The sequence below is a fragment of the Idiotropiscis lumnitzeri genome, chromosome 8 (assembly GCF_059441095.1).
Source record: "Idiotropiscis lumnitzeri isolate Australia: NSW breed Sydney's pygmy pipehorse chromosome 8, RoL_Ilum_1.0, whole genome shotgun sequence".
Taxonomy (NCBI): Eukaryota; Metazoa; Chordata; class Actinopteri; order Syngnathiformes; family Syngnathidae; genus Idiotropiscis; species Idiotropiscis lumnitzeri.
This window is the reverse complement of record NC_142398.1, coordinates 21992021-22005714: the sequence shown is the minus strand read 5'-3', so window position 1 is coordinate 22005714 and position 13694 is coordinate 21992021. Positions and strand designations below refer to the sequence as shown.

General features: G+C 41.8%; 2 protein-coding genes across 19 annotated transcripts in view; both read right to left on the bottom strand.

Moving 5' to 3' along the window:
- LOC148332795 (potassium voltage-gated channel subfamily KQT member 5-like) overlaps positions 1 to 6149 on the bottom strand; it is a 39227-nt gene extending 33078 nt beyond the window's left edge. For 3 of the 4 annotated variants that reach the window (XM_088303613.1, XM_088303615.1, XM_088303614.1), the window contains exon 1: positions 3617 to 4301. In XM_088303613.1, the coding sequence (XP_088159739.1) occupies positions 3617 to 3957 (341 nt within the window). In that variant the 5' untranslated portion in view covers positions 3958 to 4301. Of the gene's footprint in view, positions 1 to 3616; positions 4302 to 6060 lie in introns of those variants that run through there. The other variant, XM_088303616.1, reaches the window with a different exon arrangement.
- A 450-nt stretch (positions 6150 to 6599) lies between these two features.
- LOC148332794 (regulating synaptic membrane exocytosis protein 1-like) overlaps positions 6600 to 13694 on the bottom strand; it is a 35828-nt gene continuing 28733 nt past the window's right edge. For all 15 annotated transcript variants that reach the window (XM_088303598.1, XM_088303606.1, XM_088303605.1 and 12 more), the window contains 6 exons: positions 12490 to 12707; positions 11115 to 11259; positions 10641 to 10750; positions 10241 to 10342; positions 9319 to 9458; positions 6600 to 9195 (listed from right to left, as the gene is read on the bottom strand). In XM_088303598.1, coding sequence (XP_088159724.1) covers positions 8977 to 9195; positions 9319 to 9458; positions 10241 to 10342; positions 10641 to 10750; positions 11115 to 11259; positions 12490 to 12707 — 934 coding nt within the window. In that variant the 3' untranslated portion in view covers positions 6600 to 8976. The remainder of the gene's footprint in view (positions 9196 to 9318; positions 9459 to 10240; positions 10343 to 10640; positions 10751 to 11114; positions 11260 to 12489; positions 12708 to 13694) is intronic.

Genomic DNA, 13694 nt, shown 5'->3' with positions numbered 1-13694 from the left:
TCAGTTGCCATGGCAACTCTGCACCCTCATTTTGTGTGTCACAGGAGACTCACCTGAACAACAAATGAATGTCTTTTCTTTTTGATTATTATTCCATTCAAAGACGAGTGACTCAACAAGTCTTTTATTTTATGCAATTTATCTTTGGCGTTTGCATTGTTTGTTGTTGAATGCTAAATGACTGGGCCCCCATGCACACACTAAAAAAATATTTGTTAACCGAAGTCTTGAGAGTGTCTTTATTATTATTTTTTTTTTAATAAAAAAATTGTTTAAGTTAAGCGAAATCAAGAATTACTTTTCCCCAAAACTTTACGATTGAACATCACTTTTAAAAATGCGCTTCCAAAATTGGATTGGCAAAACGGGTTGTCATGTTTATGTTTTGGCCAGCTGATGAACGGAACTAATAAAGTAACTCGTCGTGTAACTTAGTTACTTTTAAGATCAATTCATAAGTAAAGTAATTTAAAAAATAATGGATTCGATTTTCGCGTTCAGACTTCTGACACACCCGCCGTGCGTAATCGGGGTGTGCAACGGACTTACGGCTGGATGGAACATTCCGCCCCCACGACGGAATACTATTCGTCGCACTTTGAATGTGAAATTGTCAAATATACTTTGCGTATTGGATGTAGAAGTGATACGAGCTGACATCGGTGACATCATCGAACAGGCTTCTTTGAAGGATGGTATGTTCTTGCATTCTGTATTTAATAAATGAGAATAGCGTGCTCAGGACTGAATGCATGTTTGGAGCCGCTGCAACAAGAGAAAAGCGAGTGAATTTTGATGAGCTTGCCCGGCAACCGTGCTTGTGCGTCGCTCCACACGCAGCTGTCTTTGTCAGTCTTTGGAGTGCACCAAAGAAAAGGCGCTTAAGTCTTGGAGAGAATGACACCGACGGGTCACACGCTCATTTCAGGGTTGCTCCATACATGCCATCAAGATACGCAAGTCACGAACTTACAAAATCGATGGGAGGTTCTGCAAAGCTTTTCTGACTTTAACACACAAGGAGATGAGGCCAATCTGAGCACAGTAAGAACATCCCTCCATTATCTGAACCGCTTCTCCTCACAAGGGTCGCGGGGGGTGCTGGAGCCTTTCCCAGCGATCTATCCCTGAACGGGTTGCCAGCCAATCGCAGGGCACGCAAAGACCAAAAACCGTCATACCTAGGAGCAATTTAGAGTGTCCAATCAACATGCCATGCATGATTTTTGAATATGTAATTGTGCCGATGCCGCCTTAAAATCCGGTATCGGTATCGACAAGTACCAAGGAAATATACGGAAATTAAAAAAAAAAAAAATCCCCCCTAGATCTGGTTTTCCATTCAAATTTCAAAAATAGATTCGATAAAAAGAGCCTGATTCGATTTTTGATTAACTGATTGATTTTCAATTCAAACAAGATTTCACACTCTGCTAATTTGACTTTCGTATGGAAAGCATCCTCAGAAGAACCAATGTTGCAATCATTGCAAAGTGCTGGCTGTAACCAGGTGCATTAATAAAAATATTCAGATTTACTTGAAGATTTGAAGCCAATGCAGTTACATTAATCACATGCGTTTTATTTTACTTGACCTGATCAAAACAATAAACACATCTGCCGTTATGCTTGTTGCCGCTGATTTCACTGCTTCCGCCATTTTTTTTTATATGCTACTTGCAAAATAGGGGTAATTTCTCCTTTTAATATCATTCAAGGTTTACATTTTTTGGGGTCATTTTCAGTGTGAAAAGAAGTTAACCGCTGCTAAACGTGGAAACAAAACAGCTGGAACCTGACTGCCTTGAAGTCATCTTAACATCAGATCTACATAAATACACATTGATATTCTAATTTGAGAGCAGCGAGTTCACGTTACCCCTCGCGACACCCAAATTGTTCAGCCGGCCAGTCCTAGAAGGCGAAGGAACACTGTATTTGTTTCCCCCTCGCACTTTTCTACCCCTGAACATACTTGCAAGGATAAAAGTTTGTTAATCCAGAGGTGTGATGAATGGCACTACTGTGTACGTGTATAAGTGTGTCTGTATGAGTGAGATTGTGGGCAGGTCGGGTCCCAAGTCACAACTCAACTCACAAAGAGTGGCTCAGTTCTGCTACTGCCACACATAAGGAATTCATATATTCATGTCTGAGGTAAAGACCAGAGCAGGAAAATGGAACAGCAAATAAGTCAGGTCGCTCTTTAGAACGTTCTGACAAAGTTGAACGCTTTATTATTGCCCAATAAACATGGAATGTAACAGCGCTAACAAGCAACCATACCTACATTGCGGCGTGATAGATTCACATCAATCAAAACAAAATTGTTTCTTGATATTTTTAACGTCTGGGTGATGAACATCTTAACCCGAGCATTTATATTAACCCAAGTTATCCCGAGTTCTGTTACTTATTCACTGAGTCAGCTAAATGAGCCGGTTGGCCAAATGCCACTTGAGGCAAACTCAAAATGATTGTCAATAAATACACATGAAACATTACTCGTTTCCAGTTTTCCTCATTCAATTCACATTTATTTTCATACAACATTGGTACACTATTGTGGGGTAAGGGTATGATGTGCTTCTGGTTTTCCTAAAGAAAAGTCATAAAATGGGCCAATAAACGTCCAAAAGTTAAGACACTTTGACTTAACAGGCCCGATTCAACGAAGCAGTGTTAAGCTAGCAACATTTAAAATGCACTTCCCGTTTAGGCTTTTATTGTGACACTAAATTAGTGCGACTTCCGGTACCTTTTTGTGCCATGGCCGTTTCATACTTTCAACACTAAACGAATTATATTTGTAAAAAAAACAATAAAATGCGTGTGGACTGACAAATATTAAAAAATAAAACATTGACCAAATTTAGACAACAGAGATTTTTTTACTTTCAACACTTTGTTGTTTTAAACGTGCTGTAAAAATTAACTGGTAAGGTTTTAAAAAGCAAGAAGCCTATTTCGACAAAGTAAGCAGTGAAAGTGTCGTTATCTGTTTTCCAAATGTAAAAAAAAAGCAAAAAGCGGTCAGAAAATAAACACTCAAGTAAAGATTCTTCTCAGTACAATACAAGTGGTCGTTATTTCGCACCCCTGCACTTCCATATTGTCTTAAACACCCAAGCCATTTTTCAAAACCACAACCAATGTGGTTGCCTTTTCTAAGTATATTCAAATAATCAAGCACCCCGTCTGCGTCAACAGAGCCAGACCTCAATCTCTTGACGCACACACAAACGCGCCACGTGCGCAATGCTGCTTCACCCGCCGCGTGTGTCAACTTCCTTCCGCCTAACAGTCACGTTGCTCCGACCTCCAGTTTCACTCATTCAGATAAAATGAGGAGTCCAAAATGACAGAAGCCGCTGCAACAGTGACGGTTCTTAGATACCATGCACGACTTACAGCGTCAAAACGTTTGCCATTTTTCTAAATCGTTTATTTATCAAGTGCAACAAACGCCTCGTATGAAGTAGAACGTTACGTATTAGAAGAGGGGAGAAAAGAAGTCAGCAGCGGTTCTGCGTCGATGACGACGGCGCGATGATGCCCGTGCACGCAGTACAAGCAGCATCAACAGGTGCGCACAAATAGTGGAAGAAAAACTTACACAAAGGCGTGATAGATGAAGGCCCAAGCTCTCGGTCTCTCCAGCACATTGTACAGGTAGTTTTGAAGCCGCCGGTAGCGCACGTTCCTGCGGCCGCTTTGCGCGCTGTAAATGAGCGGTTTGCCGAGCAAGCTGAGCCGGGCTCCTTGCTTCCGTCGCAGACAGTCGGAACCGGCGGTGCCGACGGCGTTGGAGGCCGACAGCAAACCGTCTCCCGCGCTGTTCATCATCTTCCGTCCGGATTCGACATCTCTCATGCCGTAGCCTTCGGCGCGATGGTAGTGGCCGGGAGAGTTCCTCATCCAGAGCCCGGTGGCGCCTTCATCTTGTTTCCGTGGCATGGCATCACCGAAGCGGACTTGTAAATGCGCGAGGGTGTTGCACGGCAACCGCCGCGACGCGACGCGCAGCTGGGAGTGAAACAGTCGAGAGGGCGAGAAGCAAGCCCGCGTTTGGCGTCCGTCACGCTTTGACCGCCCTCCTCTCTTGCCGCGAGCGAGTCAAGCTTCGAGCTCTCCGCAGCACAGCGCGCCGCCACTGACGCGCGTTTTGCCGAGGCTGAAAGTCATAAAATAACCACACACACTCACGGTGCGGTTGCGTTAAGTCGAAATAAGAGAGTTTTGCGTGGATTTTGGGCTCGCTCCTATTTTCCGTGCGCCCGTTGACTGGAAGCTGCGCGTCCACTTACACCCGAATTAACGCACAGCAATTGAATTTCATCAGCGGGTTGGGGGGGGGGGGCGGGTGCTTAAATTTAAATGAGTATTTGAGCCGCTGCGTGCTTCATTACAGGGTGGCACAAACGTGCTTCTCGTGTAATGTGATTTTCCCTTCAAAAGCTCCAAATTACAAGATGTTTTTTTTCTTTTTCCTTTTTCCATTCAAAGCCTATCAGGTATCACAGTTCTTGATGAATTTTCCACTTGCTTGCCTGGAAAAGTAACCACAGAGGAAGACTCAACATCTGCAGAAACCATCATAGATCATGGAATGGACTTAGGTGGAATTCGCGTTCAAATTGCGTTTCACTTAGAATGTCTCGAAACTAATGCTTCATTCTTTCATTCCGGATCTTCATCTTACTAATGATTTTTGGTTCACTCTCAAGTTTCCAAACCCAAGATTCATTATCCCTGAAGAGAGATTTGATCTTTTCATCACTTTTTTAACGACTTGGCTAATGGGGACATCACGAACAACACGTTTCAGTCTGTCCTGTGCACATTGGTTAAATGCATCAGTGCATCGTTTTTCGTTCTTTTTTTTTTTTAACTAATTTTTAGTCCAACCTCATGTGTCACTTACTTCATGTTTTGCCTACTTAGAAAGAACACTTAAAAAACTGGCCAGTAAAACAACACAAGTTGTGTAAACAACTTGTTTTCTTTGTTGTACTGAATAACATTGTCGTCATAAATTTATTTATTTTTAAAGTTGTTCCAACTTAAATTACTGGTGTAGTTTTTTTTCCAACAGCGTAGCACTTTACCATTCTTTTTTAATCAACTGAAACAACCTAGTGTCAAATTTCACCAAAATAACAGATGCTCACAAAAACAATGCACAGAACAGGACAGCCGGAAAAACATTGTGGTCATTTATTTTACCAGCTGTCCTCATTCAATCAGGCAAAGCCAGTCATCATAAACAGGTAATTATGAATTTACAGATGATAAACAATGAATGTGATCTCAAATATAACAGCAGAGTTAAAAGTGTAATCCCCTCTGGCAGCAAAACTGACATTTAAAATTAAACTGGGTTTGGTGTTTTTGCCGTTGTAAGATATGAAAGTGCTTCCTTTTAGTTTGAGTCATGATGACCCCAACTCTCTCGACTTCCTCTCTTACTGGCACACTGTCATGAACTGTTTTACACTACAGATAATAGTACAAATATTTCAATGAATGGGAAATGACTTGAGTAATTACGTGTGGACGCATCTTAATTGTTCTATGTGAACGATATGCGCGAGGAAAGATATTTCATTCAAACCCACAACTGAGTGTTCTTAACCTCAGTTTAACCTTTAGACTTGAGAGCAAGTGCTGTACAGTCAAGACAACCGGGTCTGAATCCCAATAAATGACAAAAGTGCGCCATCTATTGGTGGTCGCATCAAATAGCTCAGAACATTACTGCAGTTCATACAGGCCACTTCTCTGGAAACCTCTGTACTTTTACTGAAGTGTGTATTGGAGATTGTCACGTGATTTTGTTTTAGCTTGATGTCAACAAGTTTTTAATTCACATTAATTTTATTTTTTTTTAACTAACCAAGTTAGCGCCTTTCAAGGCACAGGAATGTCAACAAAGCATTTTACAGCGGTGCCTCTCATAGGCTATATGAATTAATGACATTTCTTGAATTCAGTTGAATTACTTTGGACCTTAATGTCACAAAAAAGACAAAGGCACTTTCAGTTGCAATTAAGTATTACCTTAAAGTCTTCTGTTCGTTTTCCATCCACTAACAACCAGAGTGCATATTTTTGCTAACTTGACGTGACGTCCTTAACGCGCGACAAGCGACTTCCTCTACAACGCGATTGGATGAAAATTGTCATGTTCTGTCATACGCTTGTGTGATTGGTCCGTGGATGCCACAATGACTTGATTGAGAGACAAACAAACAAAATGCAGAATAATGCGGAATTTTAATGCCTTCCTCGAGGCCCCCTAGCGCGAGCTTCGTGTACTGCAGCGGCAAGTGAAGAAAAATATGAAACTATTCCAAGGTACTTATATATGCGATCAGGGAAAGGTGATCTAGCAGATACATTTTGAATTGGCTATTTGGGATTTATTGCGCACGCTTAATGTTTTAAAATGCAAAGCTTCATCCATAAATGTCGAAATAACCAATAGAAATCTTAGTTACAGTTGTGTATCCGGTTACTATTTAAAAGCATATTCCAATGCACGCTCCCAAGACCACAGAAAACGGCTGAAAGTTGAAATGAAGAGATGAACATTGTCTTCCACACATTTCTTTTATTTGTAAATAATAAAAATTAACCTTTTGAAATATAAAACATACACGTCGTTTGAGCCACAGCAGTTATACAAACAAGAAATGTTGCAATCAATGTCTGTTTTTTTTTCTCCAAATTTTCTTTCAATGGAACACGCACGTTGTAAACAATCAATGTTTTCCCGTTAATACCGACAATAAAATTAAATAAATAAATGTTTTCCAAATGGGACAGGACTTGACAGGGATTCATACGTTGGGTTTAAAGTTCAAATGATCATGGCGACATCTTATACAGACTAGTCTGTTTTCGTGGGCAACCGAAAGTTTAGTACCTTGAGTTGTCCCACCGCATATGGATGAAGAAATCGTCATGAAATGAATTTGGCCCCAGAGTGACTAAATGGCTGTTGAATATTTACAGTGCATCACTGGCTCTGCATTTGCTTTTATACGTCATGATATCTGATCTGACAACATTATGTCGAAACCAAAGTTATAGTTCCATATAAGTGGACGTGAGTTGCATTTGCACTGTACATGTTGACACATCAGCTCGTCTGAGGCATACGATGATGTGGAAAAACAGCGGGAGGGGTCGTGAGGTCTGCTCGGGACTACAGTACATCGATTGGCGGGTATGAGGAACAACGTCAACGTCGGCTTGCGATTGTGTTTGCAAGACGTTCAGCACCTGACTGAGGAACATGGCGAAAGACTGCAGTTGGATGCCGATGCGGTTGGGATGGGAATGGCTTCCGTTTCTTGGTTTTACCTCTTTAATATTCAATTACGAGCAAACTGTACAACTGCATGCAACATATAAACGGCCCTACGGTCAGTGGGGGGGGGAATCGGTAGTTCGGTATCTTTTTTTTTTCCTCATGTAGCCGATTCCTTTACGAAAAAAAAATCGACATGCAGCGCTGAAGAGGTGATACAGGCCCGCTTCTTACAAGGCGAGAAGGCCAAATGGAAAATGAGCTGACGTCGTTTATCCTGAATGATCATTCTAATTGGTTACTTTCACACGAGCAGTGTTGCGCAATAAAAAGTGTGAGCAATTTCTCTGTTTCTGTTTCCTAAGAACTACACCACAATGAACAGAACGAGCGGGTGTTTCCATTTTTTTCTCTTTTGAAAACTACGTTTTCTCTTTTTAAAAAGTTCAACTTGTAGTTGTAAAAAAAAAAAAAAAAAAAAAAAAAAATCAAGCTCTTGTGCTTGTCTTTAATTCCCAGGACATAAAATTAAGGTTCGATAAAAACATTGAAACATGCTTGGGTGAGAGCATTTTGACCGATATTTAACGCTTCCGGTGGTAAACAAAGATTTCCCTTTTCAGCTTTTCGAGAGATGACACATTTCTGTGACATTTAAGAGTAGTAACACAAAATGTTTATTTGTTGGTCATCGTCCTGGGAGGCCTAATACGCATCTTTTACGAATTAATTGAATTGTTTGTTTAAATAAATAAATAAGTGTCTTAATCACCAGTCCCCCATACCTGCACAAGACTTGCAGACAATAAATCGTGTCATATCCTATTTTTTTTCACTTGTGTTTTTTCTCTCCATGCACACATCAGACGAACGACACACCATGAGCATTTAACGCACTATAAAATCCTTTTGTGCAATCGTAACGGAGGAAAAAGAAAATAGACAACAAATCAAACACACAAAGACGGTATGGCTTTCGAGCAGCCATGGTAAACATTTTGAAACGAGGATCTTTTGATCGAGAAAGGGGGGGCGGGGGGACCAGGGATGCGGCTTCAGGGTGTAGGCACCAGAAGAAGGCCCTGTGCTTCCAGACTTAATACCCATGTGGAAGCCCTCTGCTCGTGGGCAGAGGTGCTGGCAGTCTGACGGGGTTCGAGAGGAGGCCCCTGCAGATAAGATGCCAGTACTCGCACTACCTGCAGGTGTGGCGTAGGTTACCTCTGTCTCCAGTTCATACATTCCAACGCTTGCGTACAATTCATTGCTTTTCCTGTTTCAGCAAAAAAAAAAAAAGCCACCCTGCTTCATTTGTCACATGGCATTCATCTCGTATTAACTTTTATCAGCTCGACTTGAAAGCTGGTGCCTTTTGTCTGTAGACGGGGCTCCGATCTTCAGCGTGCACAAAGAAAAAACGGAGACATTTCTCGTCACTCGTTACGGAACACTGAAAAGCGGTGCTCCCCCGCAACAGACCAAATGAACAACAGTAGGAGTGATTGTCAGATCTCAACAAAGCCTTCTTGTTGTGTTGTGTTTTCTGATTGTTGTTGCTCGACATTTCTGCTGCGAGTTTCTATCCCTTTTTTTTTCGTTTGTTTTTTACAGTGCATGTCATGAGTTAGTTACTCGCAGAGCGGTGTTGAGCTGTTGGTCCACTAGGATCGGACCCCGGGCGGTCCAGAGGAGCTGTCGAGTGACGACTGAGAAGCCCGCCGTGTGAGGGAAGCCAGAGTCGGATCCACCAAGGAGGAGGGTGGGAATAATTTGTACCAACCAATCACTGTGCTTGACAAGTCCAGTTCCTCCAGCAGGATTTGTGCAACTCCCATGAAGCTTTTATGGTCCATGCGGCCGTAGTCGCCCCATACAATCACCTGAAGGAGACAATACAACCAATTGCTGTGCTGTTCTACTTCCACCAGCTAAAATGATTTCAAATTTTAATATGGAGGGATGAGGAATAAAGGTGAAGATGATAAAATAGATTTTCCACTCACTTGTAAGACTTTACCCTGTGGACTTTCCTCAAACAGCAACGCTTGTTGGTACAGTGGGTCAAGTGTTTTTCTTGCAATCTTGGTTTTCTTTTTGGCCACATATGCGCCATTATTCAGCAGGTAGACCTTGACGTAAGGGGCTGAAGGGAGGAGAGAAACAGTAAAAAAAAAAAAAAGACTTAAAGGGGGTAAATAACATAAATATACGAGGGCTACACAATGGCAGATGATTAAAACAATTCAATTTGCTGTTTTTATAGATATAGAAAAAATGATGAATTTATATTTAAGACATTTGAGTCCGCCCAAAAAAATAATTGCCCACCTCTGGACTTGCAATAATGGACCCAGTGATTAACTATCTTATTTAGCACAATTGTCTCGGTGTCCACTCTTTTTTAGCATAACGGACCGCTTTCGCGTAAGGACACATTTTGACGAAACGTCGCAGCCACACAGCGAAAACTGTCCAGCCAGCGAACATCCTGTGAGGCGGTCAGCCATGGTTTTCCAGCAAATGCAGCTCCTAGTCAAGCCAGTCGCCAGAACATAAGCAACAAGGGTCAACTTCAAAATAAAAGCAGAGCAAGTAATACTGATAGCAATGCTTTACCTGGCTTTTATTTTGAAGTTAGCCGTCGGAAGCACAATCGTTGTGGTGGCTGACTTGACTTCGTATCGAAGCTGGCCTGAAATATTCTCAGTGCCTAAAAGCACTCAAACAGACTTGAACTGGAGCGCACTATTAAATTTTTGAGTGCTCGTGCGCACTGGCACGTCGCATATGTGCACCTCTGGCTATTGTTGCTCCCAATAGAAAACAAACTCAGACACTAGACTTCGTCTCATGTCTCCAAATTGATCTGGTAAAAGATAATCTAGTCTTGAGAGGATCGGTTATATTACTTCAATTTTCAATTACCTGGGAGGGATTTTGATCCTGGCTTTTGTACAAGACCTCGTGCTCTGATAACTTCCACTTCCAGTTGACCCTTTTTCTCCATCATACCTATCTGGATATCACCTGCAAAACAAATGAAGATGGCGGTAAGATAATGAGATGCGCACATGTTTGTTTTGTAGTGCAGTTAAAAGGAAGACTTTGTCAGCCTGTAAATGTAAAAGGAAAGGGTGATTGTTTTGTGGGGATTTCCCGGCTAATAAAATACAACGTTGTAATAAAAACAAAAGTGTGCTAGAGTAATGTACGAAAAATCCAGAAGAAACACAAATAATTCACAAGCATCACCTATGGATGCCATTTACATGCAGTCAAACCTGAACGACTCGACCACAAGACGTGACCATGCCCACAATCTCACCTATTGCGGGCGTCGCAAGCGTTTGCCTTCCCACTAACTGAGCCGGACCGAGGCCATCCAGAAAGTCACTGAACTGGCTGCTTGCTCCCAGATTGAGCCCAGAGAAGATACTAGGAGAAGCAACAAACATGCACAAATTCAGTCAGAGTTTTATTGAATGTCCTTCTTAGTACTAGAAGCTGCTTTTCACTCCTTTTTCATGTTCAAAAAGTTAAGCAGAATACATTTTATTTCATTTTTTTCCTTACTTGTAAAAAAAAAAAACAGTCGGTATATTTGTGTCTTAAATTTGTTTGTGTCTTGCATTTTTTCGGTCTAGTGCGATGCAACAAAGTAGTGGCATAACAGGATGGTTTCTTGCTGGGTTTTTTTGTTTATTAAGCCTGAATAGCTTTAATTGCAATGTATGAAAATGTATAATGCCATATTAAGGGTACCTTCATTGTAATGCGTGAGAGAAAAAAAATGACTAACTTCCCCTCGGAGTTGTAGCTGTTCATGCTGCCATTGTTGGACTCTCTGCTGGGCTGCCGACTCATGTTCCGGGTCAGCTCCACTGCCATGCCGGTCTCGGTGCTCCTCTGGATGGGGGTTCCTTTCTCCTTCTTAGTCTTTGCCTCTACAAAAAAAAAAGAGAGAAAGCAAAATGTGATCTTGTATTTTATTTTCCTTTCAAACGCGAAGCTTCCACTTAATGTTTAACATCTCCATCCACTGGTCAGTTATAAACAGCAAATTGCTCGGTAGAAAAATAAAACGAATGAGCCGTCTGACTCCTTAGAAATGCAAATTAAAAGCAGAGTATCCACTTAATTGGAGTTATTCCTTACCTGCCTTTGCTCTCCTCCAACAGGAAAAGGTTTTGTTTTTTTTGCATTGAGCTACATCTCCTAATATCTCCACGTCCTATCTCTCCACTCCGCTTCAGTGACAGAAGGCTAGACACACGCCTCCAGGTCGAATAGCTTTTAATGTCGGCTCCAAAGAAAGGAAATGCGGTGCTCGTCTTTCATGGTGAGTCCGTCTGAATGCGAGCTGGACTCAAGAGTGGCAAGTCTCATGTGTGACTGGAAGCTGAGCTCTGGGGGGCTCTCAGCTGGCTTACAATCTTCCCTTAAGTTTCAAAAACACATCTTTTTTTTTTGTTCTTTGATAAGACACACAGGGACAGCAGCTATGAAACTTTTTCCAGAATAAGAGGACATTTGCAATAATTGGTCCTTCAGTACAGTCTGCTCCTCGGGACAATTTTTTTTTTTTTTTGTGCAACAATGTTTTTATGTGGAGTTCAGAAAGCATGATGTTGGCATCCACCCAATAAAATGCTCATAAAGTCTTTTTTTTTTGTTTATTTGTTTTCTGCATCGCAATAAGATAAGCCTTTTCGCCAGTCCCTAACAAGTTTTTCATTTACTCCAAACATTCTCTCTGTTCATCACGGTTTTCTGCGGCAAATTTCACTACTCGATATCGGTGCATAATTAAAGAGCGCCCTCACGTGGCTGTATGTGAAATTACATTCATTTTCATGTGAAAGTCACAGCCAACCTATGAAAAATGACTTATAGTCCAATCCACTTATAGTGCTGCTGAATAAAAATGACGTCACAGTTGCTCAGGTGGCTCAGGTAACGCCAAATCACATTCACCATAGCCACGATTGGTCGTTAGCTGAGCACTGAGCAACTGTGATGTCATTTTCAAGGACAAAATGGCTAAATAGCATACCTTTTTGGGGTACCATGTTTTCCTAGACATACATTCGAAATTATTTAATTGTCAATTCCGTTTTAAGCAGAAAAGGAATGGCATTATTTTTAATTTGTTCCCATTTGCTGTGGCAACTCACCAGGGCCACTTATCTGGGAAGTGCTCCGGCTGCGGCGGTTTACAACAATGGCCACCACCCTTGCACTGAGGCTTGAGCGTCTCTTCTTGCTGCCTCCGCCAACCGTGCCAAGCGCCGTGTCTGACTGGCTGCCATCTGTGCGCTCCTGGCTGTAGATCTCTCCGCTAACACTGGAGCTCTTGAGCATGCTGTGTCCCGCCGATGCTCTCATCTGCCGACTGAAGAAAAACAAAAAGACACTACGTGTCCATCATCGGGGTGTCATGGGATGTTCCAAACGTTTGACATAGTATCTGTAGTTTACAGTACCTTCACTACAAAAGCCAGTTGATATACATGCCGTGATGACAAGTGTAAGAAATTTCAATTGCAGACATGATGTGAAATGATGAGTCAGTTGGGATATGCTTCTGCTTCTTTTGTTACCCCAAACTCAAAGAACCACTATTCCCAGAAAGATGATTATTGACATGACAAATAAAATGTGTCACCTGTTTTTGGGTGCACTCGAATAGTAATGGCACTGTTTAACAGAGGCGGGCATTTCGTCGCAGGAATGGAATGGACGGTCATTTTGGGGACGGCAGTCGAGAAGTTAAAAAAAGGACAGACTAAGCAAGGCTGGAGTGGCTTTTTGTCCGTCCATTTAATCGTGCGAGTGAGCGAGAGAGAAAGAAAGAGAGAGAGAGAGAGGGAGAGATTATGTCGGCAAAACCATGGAAGCCATACGCTGCTGTGTGAAGAAGTAATTGAGAGCCAAAATAAGCATCTAAATTTGTTCCTAACTCTTGCCGCGTTTGTCGTTTTTGGGTGGTAAAAAGCATCTCCAGGTGTTTCTAATATAGATAATGTATGTACAACTCCATTTTTATGGCAAAAATTTTACTATTGTGACTTTTAATCAGGCGTGTTTTATAGTCCGGAAATTATGGTAAGAGGATGTAAATAGGAAATTAGCCTGCTAATGAGGATGAAATAATGTTTGTGAATTTTGCAGAGGGGAACGAAGAGGACGGACCAGTCAAGTGCAAGGACGGAAGCGCTTTAAAAAGAGGGCAAATCCAAACATAGTTTGCAAAGTCTACCAGTATTGCAACAAAGGTAACACTATCAAATGATTTTTTTTATTGCGTATTTGAGTTCATTCTCCTCAAACAAGCGGCGACACACGGGCAGAAGCGAGCGAGCGCTCGAGGCGGCCTCTG